The sequence below is a fragment of the Eptatretus burgeri genome, chromosome 3 (genome assembly GCF_056783735.1).
Source record: "Eptatretus burgeri isolate ZD-2024b chromosome 3, Ebu_testis_v1, whole genome shotgun sequence".
NCBI lineage: Eukaryota > Metazoa > Chordata > Myxini > Myxiniformes > Myxinidae > Eptatretus > Eptatretus burgeri.
In genome coordinates, this window is record NC_140963.1 from 105,914,421 (window position 1) to 105,939,476 (window position 25,056).

Genomic DNA, 25,056 nt, shown 5'->3' on the forward strand with positions numbered 1-25,056 from the left:
ATCAAAAGTCAAGGTTCATGCCACTTGAAATATGTAAAACATCGATTACGCCACAATAACAAAATGTATCCGCCAAATTTGTTATGCACAACATTCGATCAAATAAAACACTTGATAGGTCAAATTTTTGAAACTAGCATATTACTGTTTCCATGGCAACTATTGTTTATTTGGATTTTGCAAGTATTGTGCTGTGCACCGCATTGTTCTTGTTTGTTACTTGGAAATTATTTTTTTTTTTGACAAGTTTGTTGATCGCCTCCGTTTGTTTGTTTGTTTGTGTGTTTGTCTGTCTGCTTTCCTCCAGCCCAAACCGCTCAACCGATCGTTCTGAAATATTCAGAGATTAATGGCACTGACCCCGTGACAGCCCCACATTGAAGTTTTAAAAAATTTGGTCGATCGATAAGGTATACATAGGCCAATATGAACCAGCTTCTCTAAAATCCTTAAATTTCATCTGATAGGCTTGAAATATGAACAGGATTTGCATACCAAGTCAGTGAATTCAACCACCGACTAATTTTGAGGTTGTCATTGGTCAAAAGGTCAACATAGGCTATAAGGTCAACCCAAAATTTTTTAATTGTTTCTGAAATTGTCAATTTTCATCCGATTCACTTGAAATTTGAAGATCATTTGAAGATCAGGTCACTGAATTCAACCACCTATTAATTTTGAGATCAACATCAGCCAATTTGGGAAAATTTTCGAAAATCCTCAATTTTCATCCGATTGACTTGAAATTTGAAGAGCATTTTCATGTCAGTTCGTTGAATTCAACTACCAACAAATTTTAAGATCAAAAGGTCAACACAGGCCTAATTTATAAAATTGATAGATAGGGCCAAAAACTAAATATATCACTGTATCTCAAAAAGTTGTGGACGAGTTGAGACAAAACGAGGTGGTTGAGTTGAGTAGGTGACAAGAACAAGCGGATTTGGATTTTGGTTCGGATCTAGCCCATCACTGGGATACAAAACATGACCTCTTCCTCCTGGAGGAGGTATGAGCTCCACCGAGTGCCATTCTACGTTGTGCTGTTTTGCCAAGTTGTCACTCCATGAGCGATTTTTCAATTTTTTGCTTGTTTGTCCATCTGTCTGTCTGTTTGTGAGCAGGACATCTCAAGAAGTTATGGATGGATTCGGTGAAAAATGTGGTGGAGTCTCCTTGGCTATTGGACACAATCCTGGACAGGTCACCACTCCGACACAGGATACCAGCAAGCTGACACTCATTTTGCCAACCTCAGAAGTATGACAGGCAAAGTCAACCCCACCAGGTGTTAATTCAACAACTGAGTGGGATTTCGACTCAAGATCCTAGGATCCCAAGCCCACCACTCTAACCATTAAGCCAACAACAGACATAAAAAAACTATGTACAGCATGATATTTCAAAATGTTGTGGATGGGTTATGACAAAACTTTGTGGACGAGTTTGGTCGGTGACAAGAACAAGCCAATTAGATTTTGGCTAAGGTCTGAATGCAGATCCGGCCTCTCGGTCAGTGAGATACAAAATGTAAACAGTTTAGCCTGGTGGAGGTATGCGCTCTACCAAGTGCTGTTCGAGTTTTACCTCTGTTTTGTTGTGTACAAAGTCAAGGGTCGTGGAAGAGCTTGAACACTGAATGGATCAGGACACAACAGAACAAAAGGAGAGAACAAAAGGAGAGAGAGAGAGAGAGAGAGAGAGAGAGAGAGAGAGAGAGAGAGAGAGAGAGAGAGAGAGAGAGAGAGAGAGAGAGAGAGAGAGAGAGAGAGAGAGAGAGAGAGAGAGAGAGAGAGAGAGAGAGCTAGAGAGAGAGAGAGGGAGGAAGGGGAGAGAGAGGGGGAGGGAGGGGAGAGAGGGAGGGAGGGAGGGAGGGAGGAGAGACAGAGACAGAGACAGAGACAGAGACAGAGACAGAGACAGAGACAGAGACAGAGACAGAGAGAGAGAGAGAGAGAGAGAGAGAGAGAGAGAGAGAGAGAGAGAGAGAGAGAGAGAGAGAGAGAGAGAGAGAGAGAGAGAGAGAGAGAGAGAGAGAGAGAGAGAGAGAGAGAGAGAGAGAGAGAGAGAGAGAGAGAGAGAGAGAGAGAGAGAGAGAGAGAGAGAGAGAGAGAGAGAGAGAGAGAGAGAGAGAGAGAGAGAGAGAGAGAGAGAGAGAGAGAGAGAGAGAGAGAGAGAGAGAGAGAGAGAGAGAGAGAGAGAGAGAGAGAGAGAGAGAGAGAGGGAGGGAGGAGGGAGAGAGAGGGAGGGAGGGAGGGAGGGAGGGAGGGAGGGAGGGAGGGAGGGAGGGAGGGAGGGAGGGAGGAGAGACAGAGACAGAGACAGAGACAGAGACAGAGACAGAGACAGAGACAGAGACAGAGACAGAGACAGAGACAGAGACAGAGACAGAGACAGAGACAGAGACAGAGACAGAGAGAGAGAGAGAGAGAGAGAGAGAGAGAGAGAGAGAGAGAGAGAGAGAGAGAGAGAGAGAGAGAGAGAGAGAGAGAGAGAGAGAGAGAGAGAGAGAGAGAGAGAGAGAGAGAGAGAGAGAGAGAGAGAGAGAGAGAGAGAGAGAGAGAGAGAGAGAGAGAGAGAGAGAGAGAGAGAGAGAGAGAATGAATCAGAGAGAACATCAACATCAGGGTTGAATGACAAATTCGAGGGATACTCGTACAAATAATTATTATATCTCTGGTTATGAGAGTAATATCATACCTCTGGTTACTCGTATTACAAACGACTACTTCTAGTTACCAGGAGCACATACTTCCTCGTTGTTATGAACTCATACCTCTCGTTACACATAAATTAATACCTCTGAATATGACAAACCAATACCTCTGATGATTACGAACTCATACCTCTGGTTATTCCGAACTAATACCTGTGGTTATTTGGGTAGCTGGGCGACCTATTATGTGCAGGGTCCACTCCACACGGGCTATGTGTATATAAAAGAACAAACCGACACGGACATCGGGACAGCTGCCGTCCTGTCCATATAAAAGTCTGCGGAGTCCGAGTTCTGAGTGTTGGTTAAAAGTTTTTATTTTATTTTTTTTGATTGGCCACGTGTAGCTCATTTCCCTGTCCTCTGTAAAGCTGCCAAAAGCCGCTGGAAAAGCGCCGGTAAAAGGCGAAATCACAGCGGGCAAAGCGCACGTCAGCACCAGGATAATGGCCCTTCAGCCCCAATCCTTTGGCCAGCCGTCTCCTCTTTCCGCCTAACCCAAACCATCCCCGATCGTCTTTAATATCCGCGCCGGTGGCGTCCAAAGGAGGACATCGAAGCGGCCGCCCGGCGCCCGCAAACCATCCTTGGTAACAAGCGCCATCATCAATCCCCTGGGTCTGCGGCCGCCTTTAATGTCCCCCTCTGGGCCCCTGTGCTTCCGCGAGCATCTTGTCACCCACCGCAACCGAAATGGGAGTCTCGTTTGAACTTTCTTTTTATTATTTGTCAAGAGAACTGCTTCGAGCCCCTCCTCTGAAGTATAAGGAGACCCCTTGAAGTACCGGGGTCAGTCGGTCGGACCTGGGAGCCCAAATTTTATGGTCGTTGAGTAGTTTAGGCCTCTACAGACTTGCTGATGAAATACGTGGAGCAGAAAAGTTGGACCTCGACGAAGATCAATGTTGTTTTTGTGTTTTTGATGTCGATTAAAACATCCATGGTACCTGTCCTTTCTAGGAAGATAGGGATCACGAGGAATGGCACCGCCGCTGGGTACCAACCAAGACCCTTCGTCCTGAATCGTTTCGACGCAGGTGTTGTATTGATAGGCCGTTCACATGAAGCATGCCAACTACCTGGTGAATTATTGGTTAATGGTGCAGGTGCTGCTGAGACAGCAGGCGCACTCTGAGAGTGAGTAAACAGGACATCCTGGTGTCATGGAACCTCCAGGAATACCATACCAATTTGTGCTCACAGTGACAGGCAGGAATTTGTAACTTGTTCATGGTGACGGCGATAGCTCGCCTACTCAATCTTCGTGAAGGACACCGTGGGATCCACCATCTCACGCGAGCAGACGAGCCGCCACGGACACACAGACTCTTTTTGTAATTTCCATTGCATTTCCTGTATTTTGAGGCATATTTTGCCGACATGTTGTCCATGTAATTTATGTAAAAGTACATGGACGTCTCCTAATGACCTTGACCTGTGTGAAACAGAGTTAAGGTTAAAGTTGGACAAACTCTATCATGAGCTTGACACATTGCAGAAAATAAATTCACAAAGAAAATCTTATTTTAAGACCTAGAATGGTACTCATTAGAGAGCGCGTACCTCCGCCAGGCGTGAACAGTTCACGCTTTGTATCTCACTGATAGGCTTGATCTGGATCTGTACATTAACCAAAATCGAATCGGCTTGTTCTTGTCATCTACCCAACTAATCCACCAAGTTTTGTCACAATCCGTCCACTACCTTTTGAGATATCATGTTATGTATCGTTTTTGGCCCCATTTCTCAATGGTGAAGAATCACTTGAGGAATGAAAAAATTCTCAGATCTGGATCCAGATCGTGATCTTCACTGAAATCGAGTCAATTCTTCCTTATCATACACCAAGTTTCGTGCGAGTCTGTCCACAACCTTTTGAGATATCCTCTTCACAAACAAACAAACATCCAGACAGACAGGGCTGAAAACATAACGTCCGCCCACAAGACTAAACATGGGCAGGTAAAGATTACACTTTTACCTGTTTGAAATTGTTCTTTGATCACACATGACAGATTGTAGCCTGTAAGTATTTACACAAATTCCACGAATGGAAGAAAGTGGAGAAAGCGTGGCATTTGGTATGGCGGTCCCTCTCCCTCCTGATGGACCCCAAAGCGTACATCCTTGTCAACTGCCCCTTTCCGGTCAAAATGACGTCACCACTGGACTGCAATAACGCAGCAATTGCCATTTCCATAAGTCAATGTGACGTCACTCGTCGGGTGCAAGGCAAAACTCGTGTTGTGGCTCCCAAGATAATATACAGCGACTGTGCAGACAATGAGACGAGTTAGACAACAGCTCACTGCATTAGATGTGAGAGGAATAAACTCTGTCCTGCAATCCAAACAATAACTGTCTGACGGGATGGTTCTGAGATGGGACACATACCTTGAACTGTCTATCCGAGTTCAATGCTGGACCCCTGACGGAAAATTGTCCAATTGATGCTTCGTAGGTTGGGTGTCCCATCGGATGGATGTAAGCTGGATGTCACATGTGCTGGTAATAGTTGGTGGATATGAAAACTTCCTACAGTGTCCTTCAACCAAGGATAGATGAGTTATCGATAGCATCCTGAAAAAAAAATTCCCTAAATCCCTGCATTAACCTACAAGGGGCCCTGGAACAACTGGGCAGCTACCAAGGGTCACGGCATGATACCAACAACAGTTACCAGAGGCTACTGTATGAAGCCAACAGTAGCTACCAGGGGCAAATGTCTGATGCCAACAGCAGTTACCATAGGCCACAACATGATGCCAACAATAGCTACTAAGAGCTGCTACACATTGTTACAAGCAGCTACCTACTAGAGGCCACTTTATGATGCCAACGCCCAACAGCAGCTGCCAGGGCCACTGCATGATGCCACCAGAAGCTTCCAAGGGCCAATGCACGGTGCTCCCAGCAGCCACGTGCTGCATATGAGAAGCCATTGTTCACAAAATGCAAAAAGCTTTCAAGCTCCTGCCTGCTGCGGCTCACTCAGCCTTCCAAACGGACTAAAAACCACTCTCGCTTCTTGCCGCTGACATCTCCTGCTGCTTTGTCCCAAGGGAAACAAAGGCCACTCGGGCTTTGATAATGCATCCTCGTTTCAAGGGCCGAACGGACTTTCAGCAGCCTCAAGAAACTTGACACCCGTTACCCGCTAACCCTTGGCTAAGCCGTTTGGCTTCAGTCGCTCGAACTCCAACAACTTGCTCCCTTTGGTCCTCAAAAACCTGAAAACCCTGACCATCAGCACAGTTATAGATCATCAGGGAAAAGAAAGATAGTAAGTAAATTATCAGATCATTGTAATTCTGTTTTTAGACATTTTCCTGTTCAGACAACGCTGGGGTTTCTCAACCTTTTAAAGGTAAAGCCAAGCCAGATATGGATCAGGTGTCTGTTGTTGTTTTTTGTTGGGCAGCTCGATTTTAATGACTGTAAAGAGGAGTTATTATGGTACCTTCCAGTAGCAAAATACTATTGAAAGCATAAAATTCAACCCAAATTGATTTTTTAGTGAAGCGCCCATTTTTAGGAAAGCGTTTAATAAAGTGCTCCGTGACAGAGACAGTACGTGAATAACTCATGTCAGTCATCTCTGTTTCAATGAGGATGCCATGATGATAGCACCCGGATTCCTAAAGGATAAGATTATTCTCATACGACCCTATTTCAAGAGAACTCAGGGAATGAACAAACACCAACAGATCCTTAATATATGATGTGTTTGTTCTCTTTCCTCTACGGATATCTGTTGTTATTGCCAAGTTCTTGCCATCGTAGAAAACGTTTTGAAGTGGGAAAGATTGTATAGGAAGAGCAACAGAAATGAGTTGTTTCAACCCCAACCTTCTCCCACCCCCTCATGATGGACCCTAAAGCATAGGGTCCATCACGAGGGGGGGCAGGAGAGGGGTGGACTATGCTACTGATGCAGTGCCCCTGTTACCAGTAAGCTGGTACTCTTTTTTGCCAACCTCGGAAGGATGACTAGGCTAACCCAAACCCACCTGGTGTTATTTCAATGGGTTGACAGGTGCTCGAACGCAAGATCCTGAGATCTTAAGCCAGCCACCTTAACTGTTAAGCCAACACCAGGCTTACAGAGATGAGTGAGCAGCTACCTTTCTCGAAATAGCTATTGATCAAATCTAAGCATCTATATTTCAACTTTCACATCTATCTCATAGTGTGGTACTCCTTGAGGTCATTTTTTTCAGGCCTCATAGTGTAGCGAGGCTGTGTGACTCTGCACAAGGTCATCTGTCAATCAGCTAACACTGCAGAGGTGTCCTGTAAACCTGGTTTCCCCACCCATCTCCTCTTTATGATCATTGCTCCTCCATTTACACTACCGTTATGAGTTCATGGCATCCTGTGAGCCTGAGAAGGTCGGAATTGGTGTGGGCTTCATGTGAAGGCGCAGGAAGAAGCTGTGTTGCGTGATATAAAATTTTCCACCCAGATGGGCCAATAAAAAGGCGTGCCTTGAGTGGACAGTTCAGTTTGGTTCTGGAGAGGTAGTGAATTGGTGTCCAGAGGGAGAGAAGATGGCGGCGGGAACGACTTGGCGCTTGGCATCCAGTTGGTGTGGGAAAACCGGAGAGACGCACATAAAGGCACAGGAGAGCAAAGAGGTCTTTGTCCCTCCATGGATCCAATTTTGCACCCACTGCATGGGTTCACTGTCACGAGGAGAGATGCCATTACCTCCCCAAATAAAAACAAAAAACTTGGAGGAGGAAAAGGGGCCGGGTGAGGGGGGGGAGGAGGAGGCGGTTGAAGTCGGTTGTTGGATGAGGAGCACACCGACAGAACATTCAGGTTATTTTTTTTGTATACCTTGTCGAGGCTCGTATGAGAGCTAACACACAACGCACAGTAAGGGGGGCATGAGACAAGAGGGGTGGGAGAGGGAAGGACAAAACAGTGGGGAAGACACATTAGATCTGTGGAAGGGAGAGGGATGGGGCAGGGAACATGGGGAATAGAAGATGGACATTACAGGGACTTTCAGGAAGGAAAGCAGGGAATTTGAAGGAGGTGGGTTTGGGGTGGATTAACGGAGGTAGAAAAGATCGAGGATTTTTTTTCACGATAGCCTTTCACAGATATCACAATCACTACACAGGTATACAATCAACCATCTGTCCCTCAGCTACCGAGCAGTCCTGCCAATATTCGTGTCCCCCCGTCTCGTGTATTTCCAGTTTAAATGTATCTCCTGTTTCTTTCCCCACAACCCTTCCAGAGAGAATATTCCATGGATTAACTATTCTCTGAGTGAAGGACCCTTACTTTGTTACTATCCTTACTCTACTCTTCTTTACTCTCAGGTTGTGGCCCCTCGTTCCGTCACTGTCCATTCTGCTGAAAAATTTGTACCTTTATTTTGTATACACCCTTCATTATCTTAAACATCTCTTTCACATTACCTCGTGGTCACCTCCTTTCTCATGCATGTCTCCTCCAGCCGCTCCTTATTGCTTCGTCTGGACAGCTATCCCAGGAATGTCCTTGTAATTCACAGTAAAGTACACTTATGTCTCCTAACATCTTTATCCTGCATGCAATTTATCTTCAAGCTCGAGGAAGAGCCTGAGATCAATTTGCAGAACTAACAGCCAAGTATGGGAAAAAGGTAGGACCCATAGTCATTCATAACGACCTCCAGTAACAAGGAAAGGGAATACGAGTTAGCCACAAGTGAACCAGCACCACATGTCGGCCAGATAAGGTGGTTCAGGTACATTATACCACACTCAAGGTTCTTAATGAACCAGCTGTTTTTTTTTTGTTTTTTTGCCAACAATCAAATTGCAACGTGGGACTCACTTGTTTTCCTGAAGATGAGAATCCAAATCCATTAATAGTGCTGCTGTCTTCAGCTGTATTTAAACTCAAAACATCTGGGATCCCAATCAAGCGCTCTCACAAATTGGCCACACCTGTATGCTATCTTAAATATGGCACCTACTGATACAGTTTTACCGCACTCGATGATGCTAACCAACTCCGGGCACAAAAGACAGTCATTACTTCATGCTCTCCTTCTGAAGGACGATCCAGTGTCCATACACTTTTCACATCAACACACGTGTATTGGTAGCGACAGGTTATCATTGCAAATTAACTGGTGTGGAACTGACTGGCCAAATGGAAAACAGGTTCACAGTGGTCACTTGCTAAAAGATGTTTATATATTTTATATAAAAGATATAAAAGACATAGTGCGTTTGCAATACCGGGTTTGTCTACGTATGTCTGTAAAATGGCTCCAACATACCTCGTACATGTTTCTCTCCTGTAATATCTCCTAAAATGCCCCCTAACTGTATCGTCTCTAGTGTATCAACATGTGCTACATAAAGAAAACAGGAGGTCCTATTATCCCTCGATGTGTTGCTGATATCGTGTGCTTACTGTTTCATAAAATGAATAATGAGTGACTATCAACTGACAGATGTACTGCGTAGGCAGGGTGCAAAATACTGTAAAAGATGGTCCCTCAGGTAAAGCATTTCATATGCAAGCTGCCTAAGTCCACAAGTAGTCCAACTTCCTCTGAGATATTGAAGATCTCATTCTTTTTAAAGAACAGGCCAGTACCCTGGATCAATTTCCTGCCTCCTGCTTTGCACGGTAATTCCAGTCTTTGATCAGGATATGGTGAGAGTAGTTTTGTGGCTCCAACCATACGATCATTCAAATCCTTTAATTAACTGGAATTGCACTTGGTAGAGGACATACCTCCTCCACCAGGCTGAACAGTTCACGTTTTGGATCCCACCGATAGGCTGGATCTGCATCCGGACCTTAACCAAAATTGAATTGGCTTCTTATTGTCACCTACCCAACTCATCAACCTAGTTTTGTTTGAATCCATCCACAACTTTTTGACATATCATGCTATATATAGTTTTTGGCTCTATCTCTCAATTGTGAAGAATCAATCAAAAATTCTCGTATCCAGATCCAGATCCTCACCAAAATCGAATCAATTCGTACTTGTCACACAGCCAACATGTCCACCAAATTTCGTCTGAATTGTCTCCAACGTTTGGAGAAATCTTGCTCACAGACAGACAGACAGACAAACAAACACAGGTGAAAACATAACCTCCACCCACCTTTGGTGACGGAGGTATCTAGCTTGTGTCCTCTTCTATCTCAGACCTGTTTTTCGAGCCTGAATTTGAACATCAGACATCAAGCAGAATTATAAATAAATTCCATCAATAGTGTTGCTGTTGAACCAACACTCAAAGCGATAAAAACCACAAACCTTGCACCATTATTCAGGTTAGCATAAGCTATTTTGGTTGCTTTAGTTTCAGTAGATGACTCATGGTTTCAAAAGCAAACACCAATTTCTGAACGTACGGGTACAGGTGAGGTTTTCCACATATCTTTGGAAGCAGACCATCAATTTTGCTTGTGTGCAAGGCGCAGGGGCGGAGGTAAATGTGCTGAATAAAATTGAGAAAAAGAAGGGGAAAAAAAAGAGACTCGAGGACATAAGTGATTGCATGGGATGGAAGAGGGGGTGGTGGGGGTTAAGAAATGGAGTCTGGAGGAAATAAAAATTGATGTTTCCCCCAACCAGGAAAGCACAGAATTTGGCCAGGGTATGAACGTACGACGTGCGCAATATCGCGGAATACAAAATGGCAGCGCCCCAGACCAATAATGGCCACCGCAGCAAATTTTCCGATTCGATGCCATGAGCTACGTCCAATTCCTTCAACAAAGACAGACAAGAGTAAACACAAACAAATTCCCTTAACTTTTAATCAAACTCTGTAGTATCAGAAAAAAGTGCATTTACAATAATACATTTTACTCTGTCCATATGCATTGCATTGTACATAAATAATTACACTGTACAAACATAACACTATTTACAAGCATTACAATATATATTTATATCTGGGAAGTATATAAAATAATTAACTCTGAGACAAAAATCTAAAAGACTGCACTGTACAGCGACTGTACAGAATACAAACCCCCCCCCCTCCACCCTCACGTTTCTCACAAATGTCCGAGGGATCAAGATCAAACTGGGACGTTTAAATATCGTGTACACGAACTTTCGTCCGGCGAGCTAAAAAAAATTTCAACGGCTCGCTCGAGAAACGACAAGTCATGGCTCGAAGAGACGTGATTGAGTAAGCACCTTTTCAGAGGTGGCGCAGCATCGCCACCCGATTTGCGTATTGGCACTGTGAATCATGACTGACGGACCTGCCAGTCATAATGGCATTCAGAAGAACAGTAGATATTGTAAGAGGGATTTTACGGGAAAATGAAACAAACTCAGAACTCATTTTCTCATTAGCTGGCATCGGTTTGTTACGTTCCTTAGAGGATGCGACCTCATATTGATACATGTGATTATCGATTCCTTCTCTTTTTCTACAGTCATGGTTACACCCGCAGTGCTGCACTGCACCGCAGGACCGTTCTTCCTCTCTCGCTGTCACCTGTAGAAGAAGAGCTCCAGCCAGCACGGACAGTCGAGGATGCATTGCCGTGTGTAGTCACGGCCCCAACCCTTGCCAAAGCTGACACGTACGCTGTAAAGATCCCGGGCACTCTCACCCTCGGCTGGCATGAATGTCTGCAGCAACCTCTGGGCCCGATCATGATCGAAAATTTTGGCAGTGTAGCCCGACGGAAGACGGTGCGATATGGGCGCCCGAGCCGTCAATCCTCCGGGTCCCGGGGGCGCCGTGAGCGTAGGCGAGTGCACGAAAGCTGGTTGATCACCCCTGTTGTAGGCCCATATTCCATCAGCTTCTTGGCTAAGCACAAGGCCAGCCCCAACTTTAGCCCTCGCTCGTCGCACCACCAGGCTTCCACTATTACTCTCAGGTAACGCTTTGAGACAGAGACCTGGGGATTCTCGCCCATACTCCTTGATACCAGAGCACTCAGGGGGGAGGGGAAGCTCATAAAAGATGGAAACGATAGCTTGGCGGGCATGATGCAAAGGGCCCACGCGTGTCCGCTGCTCCCAGTATGCAAGCGTGCACCAAGGCGCCTGAGCCTCAACAAATGAAGACTCGCCTGCAACAAAAGAAGAAGAAGAAAAAATAAACACCAACCTTTCATCAATAATGGGCATTGATTTCCACTCAGTCATATAATTATCTCATTGAAGATGGAAGACATGCTTTTGCAACATGTGCACATGCTCGTTGTGCCTTGATCAATACTTCCAACGACATAATTGTGGGAAGCCAAAACCATGCCCATGCACATCCAATTATTTCACAAATCTTCACGTGGTGCACTGTCAACTAGATGGCCCACCGAAACTGGGTATTAAGTTTTCCATCCATCACACATCAACAGCACACATCTATCCATCAGGACCATACTCTGTGCTGAGCGTTGGTGCTGCCTAAGCAGTCTCCTGGGCTATTGGGCACAATCCTGGATGGGTCGCCACTCCGACACAGGATACCAGTAATCTGGCACTCATTTTGCCGACCTCAGAAGGAAGACAGGCAGAGTCAACCCCACCTGGTATTAATTCAACAGCCGAGCAGGATTTGAACTCAGGATCCTAGGATCCCAAGCCCACCACTCTAACCATTAAGCCAACACCAGGCATAACAGCACACTTGCAATGTGGATACCTCAAATAAAAGCATTTCTCAGGGATCTTTCAACACAAAAATTGTGAAATTGCAGATGGAAAACTGGAATAAAGATACTAATGTGGGATTTATTTAACATTACAATGAAAAAACCAACAGGCAGCTTCACTGGCATATGACTGACCTACCAAGCACACCAGCTTTTGGTATGTCTATTGAACAAGCTAAATTACTTCAAAATTTGAACTGCAGACATCTTTATGGTTTGTTGATGCTCTATTTCAACTCTCTTTCTCCTCCTTTTTTTCCCCCTTTATAAAGGGTGAGGTCCAAAGGTACCAATCTTCTGTCCTGCCTCGACCACGACACTTCTCCACTTCCCTCTCTCCCCAGCCAACTCTTTACACCCTCCAACTACCTCCACCTTATTGATATCCCTCCTCACACAATCTTCCCATCTCAACCTCGGTCTACCTCTTTTCCTCTTATCTTGCTCCCTCAACCTATCTGATCACTTTGCCATTCTCTCTTCCTCCATCCTCACCGAGTGTCCAGCCCACTTCAGCCAGCTTTTTACCAATCTCTCCTTGTCAGGCTCATCAGCACACCAATCTCCCCACTCAGTTCCTCCATCCTCCTATCCACCCTCTTCACTTCCACAATCCGGCCTGAGTTGTTCTCGCAGACCTACAACTTCTGTTGTTGTCTTTCTATCAGTGTCACCATTTTGAGACCATAAAGGTGGGCCGGCGTCGCACAAGCCACCATTACTTTTCCTTTCAATTTCTTTGATGTCTTTCCGTCTGCCATTAATTAATACACTGTACTGTCCAAATGACCTGTACCTTATCAATTTGATCTATTTCCAGCACAACGACAAGACACACTGACGATCGTTACACCTATTCTGATTTAGGCTCCATTAATAACAGCTTCATGGTGGGTCAACCTAATTGCTCATGGGAGAGATTATTTGTGACGAGGTTTCCTTATGCACCTGCATGCCTAATTCTTTCGGTACGGTGCTGGTTGCAGCCAATGGACACTGGCGCAACGTGGGAACATCCTGGTAACTGCGTTTCGGGAATGTTGACTTGTGTACATAGAAACGGGGATTCAAACAGCCGGTCCTGATCTTAGCCACCTGAAATTCAGCCAAGCGGCCTAATGGAACGTGCACCAGAATGCGCCTGGAAATGTGCAAACGATGATCAAAACGGTTAAAAATGGTGTCGGTTACACAGCCCCGGGATATAACCGGGGGTCCTTGCATTGGCATAATTTCACGCACCTTGCTTTGCCAATACAAGATGTATGCTATTTTCATTTCTGGTTGGCAGGGAAGCAAATTTATCAGAGCCTCGGGTGTTTCTTTCGGTACCGTGATCATCATGAATTATGCTAGAAAAGCAACAGTTGTATTAGTGAGGGTATAGCGGTGAAATTCCCGAAGTTCCTGCTTCAGTTTGTGTTTTTGTTTGATACACAGTCTCTACTCGTGGAAGTTGATTTTGCATGAACCAACAATGGTTGATATGAATTACTGCATAAATTCCTCACTGATTAGTGTGTGGGTAATACTGGAGGGTTATACCACGGCCAAAAAGGTTTATTGAGTATTATTTTTCTTACAGTGGTTTAAAGCCAATGGAGGAGCTTGTACTCGCATTCATCTCTTGCAGGATGAGGAAATTCAGAGACATAATTGTGGTTTTACGTGGAATCAAAGAACATGAAGCGAATATACCGATATACAGTGCATGGGATTTGAACTGATGATTCCGGCATGATGAGGGGAAGTGATCTGATGGCAGTACCAAAAAGGCCAACCAAATGTTTTGAAGTTGTTGAACAACAGCTTAATACATACTAATATACCAACACTAATATACACATGCTTATAGCTTAACACTAAGAACAGATTAATCAATAGCCCTGCTGTGGTTGAGGCAACACCAAAAGTGTGTGTGTGTGTGTGTGTGTGTGTGTGTGTGTGTGTGTGTGTGTGTGTGTGTGTGTGCGCGTATCTGCAGCAGATACCAAGCAATGTTAGCAACCCTCCCTTTTTATTGTAATGCAGTCAGTTATAGAGATAAAGAATGTAATAAATAAATAAAAACCACGAAAGTTGCATAAATACAACTTCTGGAAAAATAATTGGTAGTACACCATTAATAATACAAGTACAAGTTCCCTTACAAGAAATTTCAACACAGGATGAGGCCATTAGGCCCATCAATGCCTGCGCTATGGTTGTTTAGCCACGATCTGTCTTTTCTAAATGCTAAGCACCAAGCAAGGAAGCAGCACATATAATTTCAAAAGTGTTTGGTTTGACTTGTCTGAGATTTGCACCACTGACCTCCCAGACTCAGAGTGGACACTAATCATTACACCACGGAGTATGGTTAATTCAGTTATTTTCTTATAAATCGAAAACTCAGTACGAGATTGGTAAGAATCAGCTGAGCAAGTGGTCCAAAAGCGGGTGTATAAATGGTATAAGAACATTACCAATAATGGTAATAATAATAGTTAGAACAGTCTAATCAACATGATTCTTACAAGAAATTATGAGGGTGGTCAGAGGAGCAGGACACACAAGAAACTCTTCCCAAAGAGTTTACTTTATTTTTCTTAACCATCCAAAAGTCAATGCAGACATGGAGAGCTACCATGATGTCCTTTCAGAAACAGGTATGTGCATGTGCACAATATTGTAGGGAAGTAACACACTGCTGGCACCGCACCAAACCCTACCCTGCAATGCTCAAAATGAAAGGTTTGATTATATGACGTGCAGCAGAGAGCACTTCAAGCAAATTAACCATGGTGCTGCCACTTGGATCCAATTTTAAAGGAAAACAAATTAATCACGTTCGATGTTGAGTGAGGTGCTCAAAAGAAGCTTTCAGTAAGAATGTTGCCCCCAAAAATGAGATGTACAATGGTAGCAGACAGGAAGGTCTCAAATGGCTTTCCTGTGGTTGGATTTCCTTTTATCCTACAATGTCTAAGGCTCACAGAGGAGCTTGTACAAATTATATTACATGCAGAACATGGATGTCAGGAAGGATGGTGCAAGGGAGGACACTTACCTTTGAGCTGTGTCGTCTGGAGTTGATTAGCCATCCTCCCCCCCCCCCCCCCCCCGACTACAAACTGTTGGATTAGTCCTTTGCAAGCAGCACATTATACACAAAGTGCACCGTCCCTGGGATTGACGTTAAGCCCGGTGTCATGGATGCTAGCATTACTCGGAGAACGTCAAATATCCCACAATGTCTTTTGCCGAGAGTAGGTGGCTTATCGCCGGCGCCCTGCCCAAATCACCTTGAGTCGAACGTCAGGCCTGTCCAGCCGATTTGTGAAACGCTCAGGCCTAAAAAACCTTGCCCGGCGGACCACAAATCGGTGGGAATAATTGAGGCGTTAAAGAAGTAGTGTTACAGGGAACAACAAGGACATTAGGAAGTATTCTTCAAGGTTATATTTCAAGGACATTGGCAGACAATGGACAAATCAACAATGTATATGGGATTTGGACCTGTGGTCCCAGCATTATGAATTATGTGCTCTGATGTCTAATAAACACATCCTTCAAATTCTTCAACAAGTAATAACAATATAAGGAGAGACGTTTAAACATTTACAACGGTGTAATTTAAACACAATTTGAATAATTTAGATTAGGATTGCATTAAACACAATTTGCTAAAATTAAATTATGATTGTATTAAACAATATACATAATATAAATTAGGATTGCATTAAACACAATTTGCTAAAATTAAATTATGATTGTATTAAACAATATACATAATATAAATTACGATTGCATTAAATACAACTTGCAAAATTTAAATGACTAATGCATGCACGTACGTGCGGGCCCGTACATGCATGCACGTATGTGCGTGGCCGTACGTGGAAAAAAAAAAGAACAATCGTGACGTCAATCGTGACGTCATAGCACTGTGTACTGTCATTGGTTTGGTAAATAAATGGCCATAACTTGGGAACCACTTGTCCGATTAATATCAAACCTTGAAAAGGCACATCCACAGGGCCCCAGAAATATAACCTGGCAAGTTTCAATTAGATTGGACCAGTGGTTATCGAGAAACAGCGGTCGCAGACACACAGAGATTGCTGGAATTATAGATAGATGATTATATTAAACACAATTTGCATAATTTATATATGATTGCATTAAACACAATTTGCATAACTTAAATTATGATTGCATTAAACACAATTTGCTTAATTTAAATTATGATTGCATTAAACACAATTTGCTTAATTTAAATTATGATTGCATGAAACACAATTTCCTAAATTTAAATTAAGATTGCATTAAACACAATTTGCTAAATATAAATTATGATTACATTAAACACAATCTGCTTAATATAAATTATGATTGCATTGAAAACAATTTGCATAATTTAAATTATGATTGCATGAAATAATTTGCAAAATTTAAATTATGATTGCATGAAACACAATTTGCATAATTTAAATTATGATTGCATTAAACACAATTTAAATTATAATTGCATTAAACACAATTTGCATAATTTATATAGGATTGCATAAAACACAATTTGCTAAATTTAAATTATGATTGCATTCAATACAATTTGCTTCATTTAAATTATGATTGCAATAAATACAATTTGTATAATGTAAATTATGATTGCATGAAACATAATTTGCATAATTTAAATTATGTTTGCATCGTTTAAATTATGATTGCATTTAACACAATGTACATAATTTAAATTATGATTGCTTTAAACACAATTTCCATAATTTAAAGGATGATTATATTAAACACAATTTGCATAATTCAAATTATGTTTGCATAGTTTAAATTATGATTGCATTAAACACAATTTGCATAATTAAAATTATGATTGCATTAAACACAATTTGCATAAATTAAATTATGATTGCAATAAATACAATTTGTATAAAGTAAATTATGATTGCATGAAACATAATTTGCATAATTTAAATTATGTTTGCATTGTTTAAATTAGGATTGCATTTAACACAATGTATATAATTTAAATTATGATTGCATTAAACACAATTTCCATAATTTAAATGATGATTATATTAAACACAATTTGCATAATTCAAATTATGATTGCATTAAACACAATTTGCATAAATTAAATTATGATTGCGTTAAATACAATGTACATAATTTAAATTATGATTGCATTAAATACAACTTGCAAAATTTAAATGATGATTATATTAAACACAATTTGCATAATTTATATGTGATTGCATTAAACACAATTTGCTTAATTTAATTTATGATTGCATTATAAACAATTTGCTTCATTTAAATTATGATTGCAATAAATACAATTTGCATAATATAAATTATGATTGCATGAAACACAAGTTGGATAATATAAATTATGTTTGCATCATCTAAATTATGATTGCATTTAACACAATTTGTATAATTTAAATGATGATTATATGAAACACAATTTGCACAATTTAAATTATGATTGCATAAAATACAATTCGCATAAATTGAATTATGATTGCATTAAACACAATTTGCATAATTTAAATTATGATTGCATTAAACACAATTTGCATAAATTAAATTATGATTGCATTAAACACAATTTGCATAAATTAAATTATGATTGCATTAAACACAATTTGCATAATTCAAATTTACAAGGAATAAAGTAGAGGAAGCCATTTGGCCCATCATGCCTGCGCCACACAAATACCAGATTTAATCAATCCGTTGATACGCCTTCCCTTCGTGTGCAGCCTTTTTGGCTACTACACTGGTCCTCATTTCGACGACCTCAGAAGGATGACAGGCTGAGTCAACCCCATCTTGTATTAATTCAACAGCCAAGCAGGATTTTAATTTAGGACCCTCAGATCCCAAGCAAGCACCTGAACCGCTAAGCCAACACCAGATTTTTAATTGCATTAACAACACCTAACCGCTAGTTTTTAATTGCAAATTATGATTGTATTAAACACAATTTTCACAATAAAAATTATGATTGCATAAAACACAATTTGCATCTATCTATAATTCCAGCAATCTCTGGGATAATACCTTCAAGGCAAATTGGTGGTGATGTAATTGGCCACACAACCTGATGACCTAGTTTGAAAAGCCAAAAGATGAAATCGGGATGCTATTAGCAATAACAGGAAAAACGTGTACTAGCATGTGACTAACGTGATGTAAATCCAAGAGACAGGGCACACACATTAAAGAAAACAATGAAACATTTTCATTCAGTTGAAGATGCCCTTGCTGCCTGTCAAGTTTCCACATGGCGGCGAGCTTGAAACGCACTTGCAAGAGATGAATTGGGTTTGATAATCGGTGTCTGACACCGGAACTTTCCTTCGAATGTGCAGGGGCGTTTGCAGACACCCTGTATTTGGCAACGGCCCATCAGATTTTAGTTTGAAGTCTCCCCTGCTCTTTAAAATATTTTATAAAAAAGGGTGGGGGAGATGTTGTGAAGAAGAAGAGAAGATTAGATAGATATTGAGAAAAAAAATGGAGGTTTGGAAAAGAAAACCTGATGCTGTGCCCTTTGATGTACAAGAGTTTCAACTGCATTTCCTCCACACATGCACAGAGTCACAAGAACCTCCATTCTCTCGAGACTCGCAGCTTGAGCTCCTCAAATAGGACAAAGGCCGCACTGTGTGAGTACCGTGCAGCACAGTACACAGCAATTCATGCAGAGACATTGTTCATTAATGGGAGACATCGATATACTTTGAGGACAATCAGTTGTGACCTGCATATGGACTATAGAGTGCCTCAAATGTTGTATTACATTGATATTAAGAGCAAAATTCCAAAGGCAAACTACATTGGCTCGAATACGCAAGAGAGAGAGAGAGAGTGTTCACATGCATGTTCTCGTTTTAAGAAACAAAATGTGGATCATGGGGATTTGGACATTGGGGGGGGGGGGGGAGAAAAGGTTTCTTGAGGTCGTCTGGTTCATTATAAACTACGTGTACTGTTAAATACTCTGCGAGATGTTGAAAAATTGCTGACATGTAATATCGTTAGATGGCAACAATAATTAAACATATATTATAAATTATGACAATTATCCACCTTTTTACTGAATTCTTCTTCTTCGTTGAAGGCCACAATTATTTCCACGTTCTTGTGGGGTTAGCTGGGGAAAGATTGGCCCAAGTCTTTCACGAACCGGCTGGCGAGGCCTGAAGTTCAACTCTGGTAAGGGCAGGAATTTGTAATTTGTTCCGGGTGCTTGCGATAGCCCACCTAATGTTCATGAAGGACACCGTAGGATCTTCAATGTCCATCAACTAATGCCAGCAGATGGGACATCCAGTTTAACGTCCATCCGAGGGAGAGAACACACATTGATGAATTACCTTGCCTGTGAAACACCGGGATGACAGTTTATAGCTGGGTCCGGATTCGAACACAGGATAGACAGCTTAGCTGGGGGTGTGCATACCTCTAAGCCACCCTGCCAGCCCTCCAACTTGTTACTGAATCACTTTAATAAATCCAATGGGTGCGGAGAAGAACCACTTTTGATATTTCTTAAGAGATGCCAACATAAGAGGGTGTTCCTAAACTCTAGGTAAGGGATATTCAATGATACAGTAAAGTCGTGGGTTCTTTATTTATTCTGCTAATTATAAACTTGCTTGTATGCTTGTTATATGCCATTTGTTTCATTATGCAACGTTGCTTGTTGTTTCTTAGTAAAATAGTGCAGTTTTCCACATCATAAAATAATGGATCTTAGAGAAAATTGAGCAATGAGTTGCTGTCAAACTTTTATATGCTGAAGGTGTCAGCTCCAAAGGAATCCATAGACGTAATGAGTGGCCGTGTATGGCAAAGGTGTGCCCTCATATTCTACAGGAGGCAAACAGATGGGAGACTTTAAGGGTGAACACTCGTCCCTCGAAGTTGACTCCAGGTGAGGATTACAGGTAGATGCAACCAGCATATAAAATGTCGCTGCATTAATCATGTTTGCTGGCAGGTGGACCAGCCGACCTGATGAATGCAGATTCACCTGACTTTATTGTGGCAACTGGCGATGAAGCGTGGTTTCACCGCTGGGATGATGAAACCAAATAGGCATCCATGCAATGGAAAGCACGAGCGAGGACCACCACCCAAGGAGCTTCGCACCCAACCCTCAGCAGGCAATATCACAGACTCAATTTTCTGGTATGCCACAGCGAATCCTGCTGATGTACAATATCCCCCACAAAACTATATGCAGTGCTTTCAGAAAGTATTCACACCCCTTGACTTTTTCACATTTTGTTGTGTTACAGCCTGAATTAAAAATGGATTAAATTGAGAATTTTTTGCCACTGATCTACACCTAATACCCAATAATGTCAAAGAGGAATATAATTTTTTCTTAAATTTTTTTACAAATGAATTAAAAATGAAAAGCTGAAATGTGTTGCATCAATAAGTATTCAACCCCTTTGCAATGACACTCCAAATTGAGCTCAGGTGCATCCAATTTCCTTTGATCATCCTTGAGATGTCTGAACAACTTGATTGGAGTCCACTTGCGCCCAATTAAATTAATTGGACATGATTTATAAAGAAACACACCTTTCTATATAAGATCCCACAGTTGACCGTGTACGTCAGAGCAGAAACTCTACCATGAAGTCCAAGGAACTGTTCGTAGAACTCCATTCATTCGTAGAATTGTGAGAAGGCACAGATCCGGGGAAGGGTGTAAACAATTTCTTGTGTTGAAAGTTCCGAAGAGAACAGTGAGCTCCATCATTAGGAAATGGAAAGAATATGATACGACCCACTCTTCCTAGAGCTGGCCGTCCGACAAAACTGAGCAACTGCGCACAAAGGACCTTGGTCAGGGAGGTGACCAAGAACCCAATGACCACTTTGACAGAACTTCAGAGTTCCTTGGCTGAGATGGGAGAACCTTTTGGAAGGACAAAAGTCACTGCAACACTTCACAAATTTCGGCTTTATGGGAAAGTGGCCGGACAGAAGCAATTCTTGAGAAAAAAGGCACACAACAGCATGCCTGGAGTTTGCATAAAGGCATGTGAAAGACTGAAAGCATGAGGCAAAAGATTCTGTGGTCTGATGAGATGATAATTAGTCCGAATGCAAAGCACTATGTTATGGCGGAAACCGAGAACATCTCATTACCCATCTCACACCATCCCGAGCGTGAAGCATGGTGGTGACAACATCATGCTTTGTGGATGCATTTCGGTGGCAAGGACTGGGAGACTTGTAAGGATAGAGGGAACAATAAATGGAGCCAAATACAGGCAAATCCTCGAGGAGAACCTGCTTCAGAGTGCAGAAGACCTTTGACTGTGACGAAGATTTACGTTCCATCAGGAAAATGGGCCCAAGCATACAGCCAAAGCAACACTGAAATGGCTTCAGAAGAAGAACGTGAAAGTCCATGATTGGCCTAGCCAAAGCCCAGACTTTAATCTGATTGAGAATCTGTGGAAAGACCTGACAATTGCTGTTCACCGATGCTCCCCATCCATATTGACAAAGCTTGAGCAAATCTGCAAGGAAGAATGGGAGAAAATCCCCAAATCCAGATGTGCAAACCTGATACAGACATACCCAAGAAGACTGGAAGTTATAACCGCTGCTAAAGGCGCTTCAACAAAGTATTGACTCGGTGGGCTGAATACTTATGTAAATTAGATATTTGTGCATTTCATTTTTAATAAATTTGTAAAATTTCTAAAAACATGTTTTCACTTTGTTATTATGGGGCATTTTGTGTAGATCGGTGACAAAAATTTAAACTTAATCCATTTTAAATTGAGGTTGTAACACAACAAAATGTGACAAAAGTCAAAGGGTGTGAATACTTTCTGAAGACACTGTACAATCGCAGCGGAATATCATGCTCGCCTTATGCAAAATTTGTGGCAAGCCATCGAGGACAAATGCCGAGAGATATTGACCAAAGTTGTGCTTCTCCTTCACACTTGTGACAATGGCTTCAAGCAGTTGGAATTGCCCCCTCCTCCTTTACAATTATGTACTTCGACATCGGAAGTCACTCATACATGGATGCCTATTCATTGATGACAAGTAACTGAATGAAGCAACCAAGATGTGGCTGAAGGAGAAATCTTAAAACTTCAGTGATTAATATATCCACACTTTCATCTTCATCACACTTCACTGGTCTGTCTTCATTATCTCACACCATGTAATTTCATCTGCCATTCACATCCACGTCCTGTTATGCTTTACGTCCATTTGGTTTATTGATGGGGTATTTCTTATTCTTTCGTTTGCAGCACAAGGCTGTGAGTGTGGCTGTGCCACTGATGCAGTGCCCCCTGTAGCTTAGAGCAGGAATTTGCAAGTTGTTCAGGGTGCCGGTGAAAGCTCGCCGACTTTTCCCGAAGGACACCGTGGGGTCTTTAACATCAACCAACAAATGCTGGCAGATGGGACTCCCGGTTTAACGTCCATCCGAGGGACTGCGCACACACTGATTTCTCGCCCTGTCTGCGGGACACCATGATGACAGTTTGTAGCTGAACCGAGATTCAAACCCAGGCGAGACGGCTCAGAGGTGAGCGTGCACACCTCTAGGCCATCCCACCAGCTAACGGTGTATCTGCGGTCATGGTACTGGTCCAAGGGCTACTCTTATTATAGATACCATGGTATCTTATACATCTACACATTTGCCAAAGGGACAGTACAACAGGTTTGCTGATTTTATTAAACATGTAACATTGCTAACAAGAGCAGTCCTTAAAAGTATACTATTCAGGCCTAAGTCACATTTGCTCTACGGCGAGGATACGGCAGCCGTACGCCCTCTGAATTGACAGAAACGTGCGGCGGCCGCAGAGTTTCTGAGGTGGCCTCAGGGTGGCCCTACACCGCATGGCTATATTTTACAGGCCGTAAGGTCGCCGTGGAATTATAACGTGGAGTTATAACTTTTTTCATTTCTACGTTCGCCGTAGAAATTCGCCAAGCCGAAACAAAAAAACTGGTAAAAAAAAATAAAAAAAAATTAACCCATTCGTTACCGTCCGTCTGGCCGCACGTTCGCCTTAGGGCCCCCATATGGTCGCCTTGCGGGCACCTTGCGTCTGCCTTGAAAATTCGATGGCCTCCGCAGGAACGCCCTAAGGTCACCGTGCGACATCAAATCAAAGACCGTACGGCAACCCCACATTTTCGGTCTCCACAATTTCTAAATACGCCATGCAGCTCCCCGAAAAATAAAAACATATGTGACTGCTACATTGTGTGACCGTGGAAATACTGCGGCCGCTGTATAATTGCTAGTGGCCATAGATTTTGGAGACCCTACGGCCGCCGTGGCAAATGTGACCTCGGCCTCATGAATGAATGCACTCTCAAAAAAGAGAATTGGTTGCATTTGGGATGAAGATCCACATTCAAAAATGAAGGCACTGCCAACTAGTACAGCTGCCAAGCAGGTAAGGCTCAGTTCCCACCATCTGCATATATTGCAATCACATGAGTCCATCCCCCCTTGGGAGGTGGACACAGCAAGTGGCATTGCTCCTATTACTGCACAGTCCAGTTATGAATAAAGACCACGTGGTGGTTGGTACGTCAGACCTGCACATAATCTGCTGGGCAGCTATTCTGGATGGCGGTGCCTTCATTTTCGAATGTGAATGCACTTTTTAGAGACCACTTGTAACTTCTGCTGAAGAATCACTGATAAATCATTGTCGTATGTTACATAATTGTCAGAACATCATCGTAATGCCTTCCTTTTGGTGACCTTTTCAGTTTTTGGGAATATGAGCAAATGTCATGAAGCAAGATCTGTCGAGTTGGGTGGGCGACTGTCAAGCAGAATGCCATGCTCGGTCAGAAACCGGTGCACAGGCAGCACTGCGGTGTGTGCCGGCCCAATGTCCTGTGCAATGACTCCACTGCTACGGCTGCCTCTTTGAAACATGAATGGAGAACACATTTGCGTAAACTATTTGTACCTCAGAAAGAAATGCATCGTCGCACCTTTTTGCCATGGTCTATAAAAGGTGAGCAGCACCATTTCCACACACAATTTCTCCAGCAAACGTTCAAGAAAGGGAAATTGAAATGTCTGCCTAACTTTGTTTCCGAGTTATCAAATGCTCGCACCTTGTCCAAGAAGGTCATGATTGAACGTTTCATACGTGACAAGCACCAATCCTAAGCATAGCCTGTGATGCCACTGAAAGGACGAGGCAATATACACTGGATGAGTGTATTGCATTATATCCAACCATACGCCGCAGCACAACTCAACTGGCAAGTGACTATGTCAAAATGTCCTCGGCAATACGAGTCTGAGAGCATCTAGTGTACTTTGCAATAATGGAAGTCTATCAAACCTGAGGTCTGGCAGGATGGTCTAGCTTGAGGTATACACACTCATGTCTTAGATATCCAGCCTGAGTTTGAATCTCAACCCAACTATAAACTGCTGTCCCAGTGTTTCAAAGGCAGGATGATTCATCAATGTGTGTACCGTCCCTCGGATGGATGTCAAACTGGGAGTCCCGTCTGCCGGCATTAATCCGTGGACATTAAAGATCCAATGATGTCCTTCGTGAAGAGTATGCAAGCCATCTCCGACACCCTGAAAAAAATTCCAAATTCCTGCCATAACTACTGCTCGGAAGGCAATGGCA

General features: G+C 42.6%; 1 protein-coding gene across 1 annotated transcript in view; it reads right to left on the reverse strand.

Annotated features, from left to right (window-relative positions):
- Positions 1–10,489: 10,489 nt before the first annotated feature.
- LOC147030595 (SMAD family member 7-like) overlaps positions 10,490–25,056 on the reverse strand; it is a 49,866-nt gene continuing 35,299 nt past the window's right edge. The window contains exon 4 of the mRNA XM_085874827.1: positions 10,490–11,788. Within this exon, the coding sequence (XP_085730953.1) occupies positions 11,199–11,788 (590 nt within the window). The 3' untranslated portion in view covers positions 10,490–11,198. The remainder of the gene's footprint in view (positions 11,789–25,056) is intronic.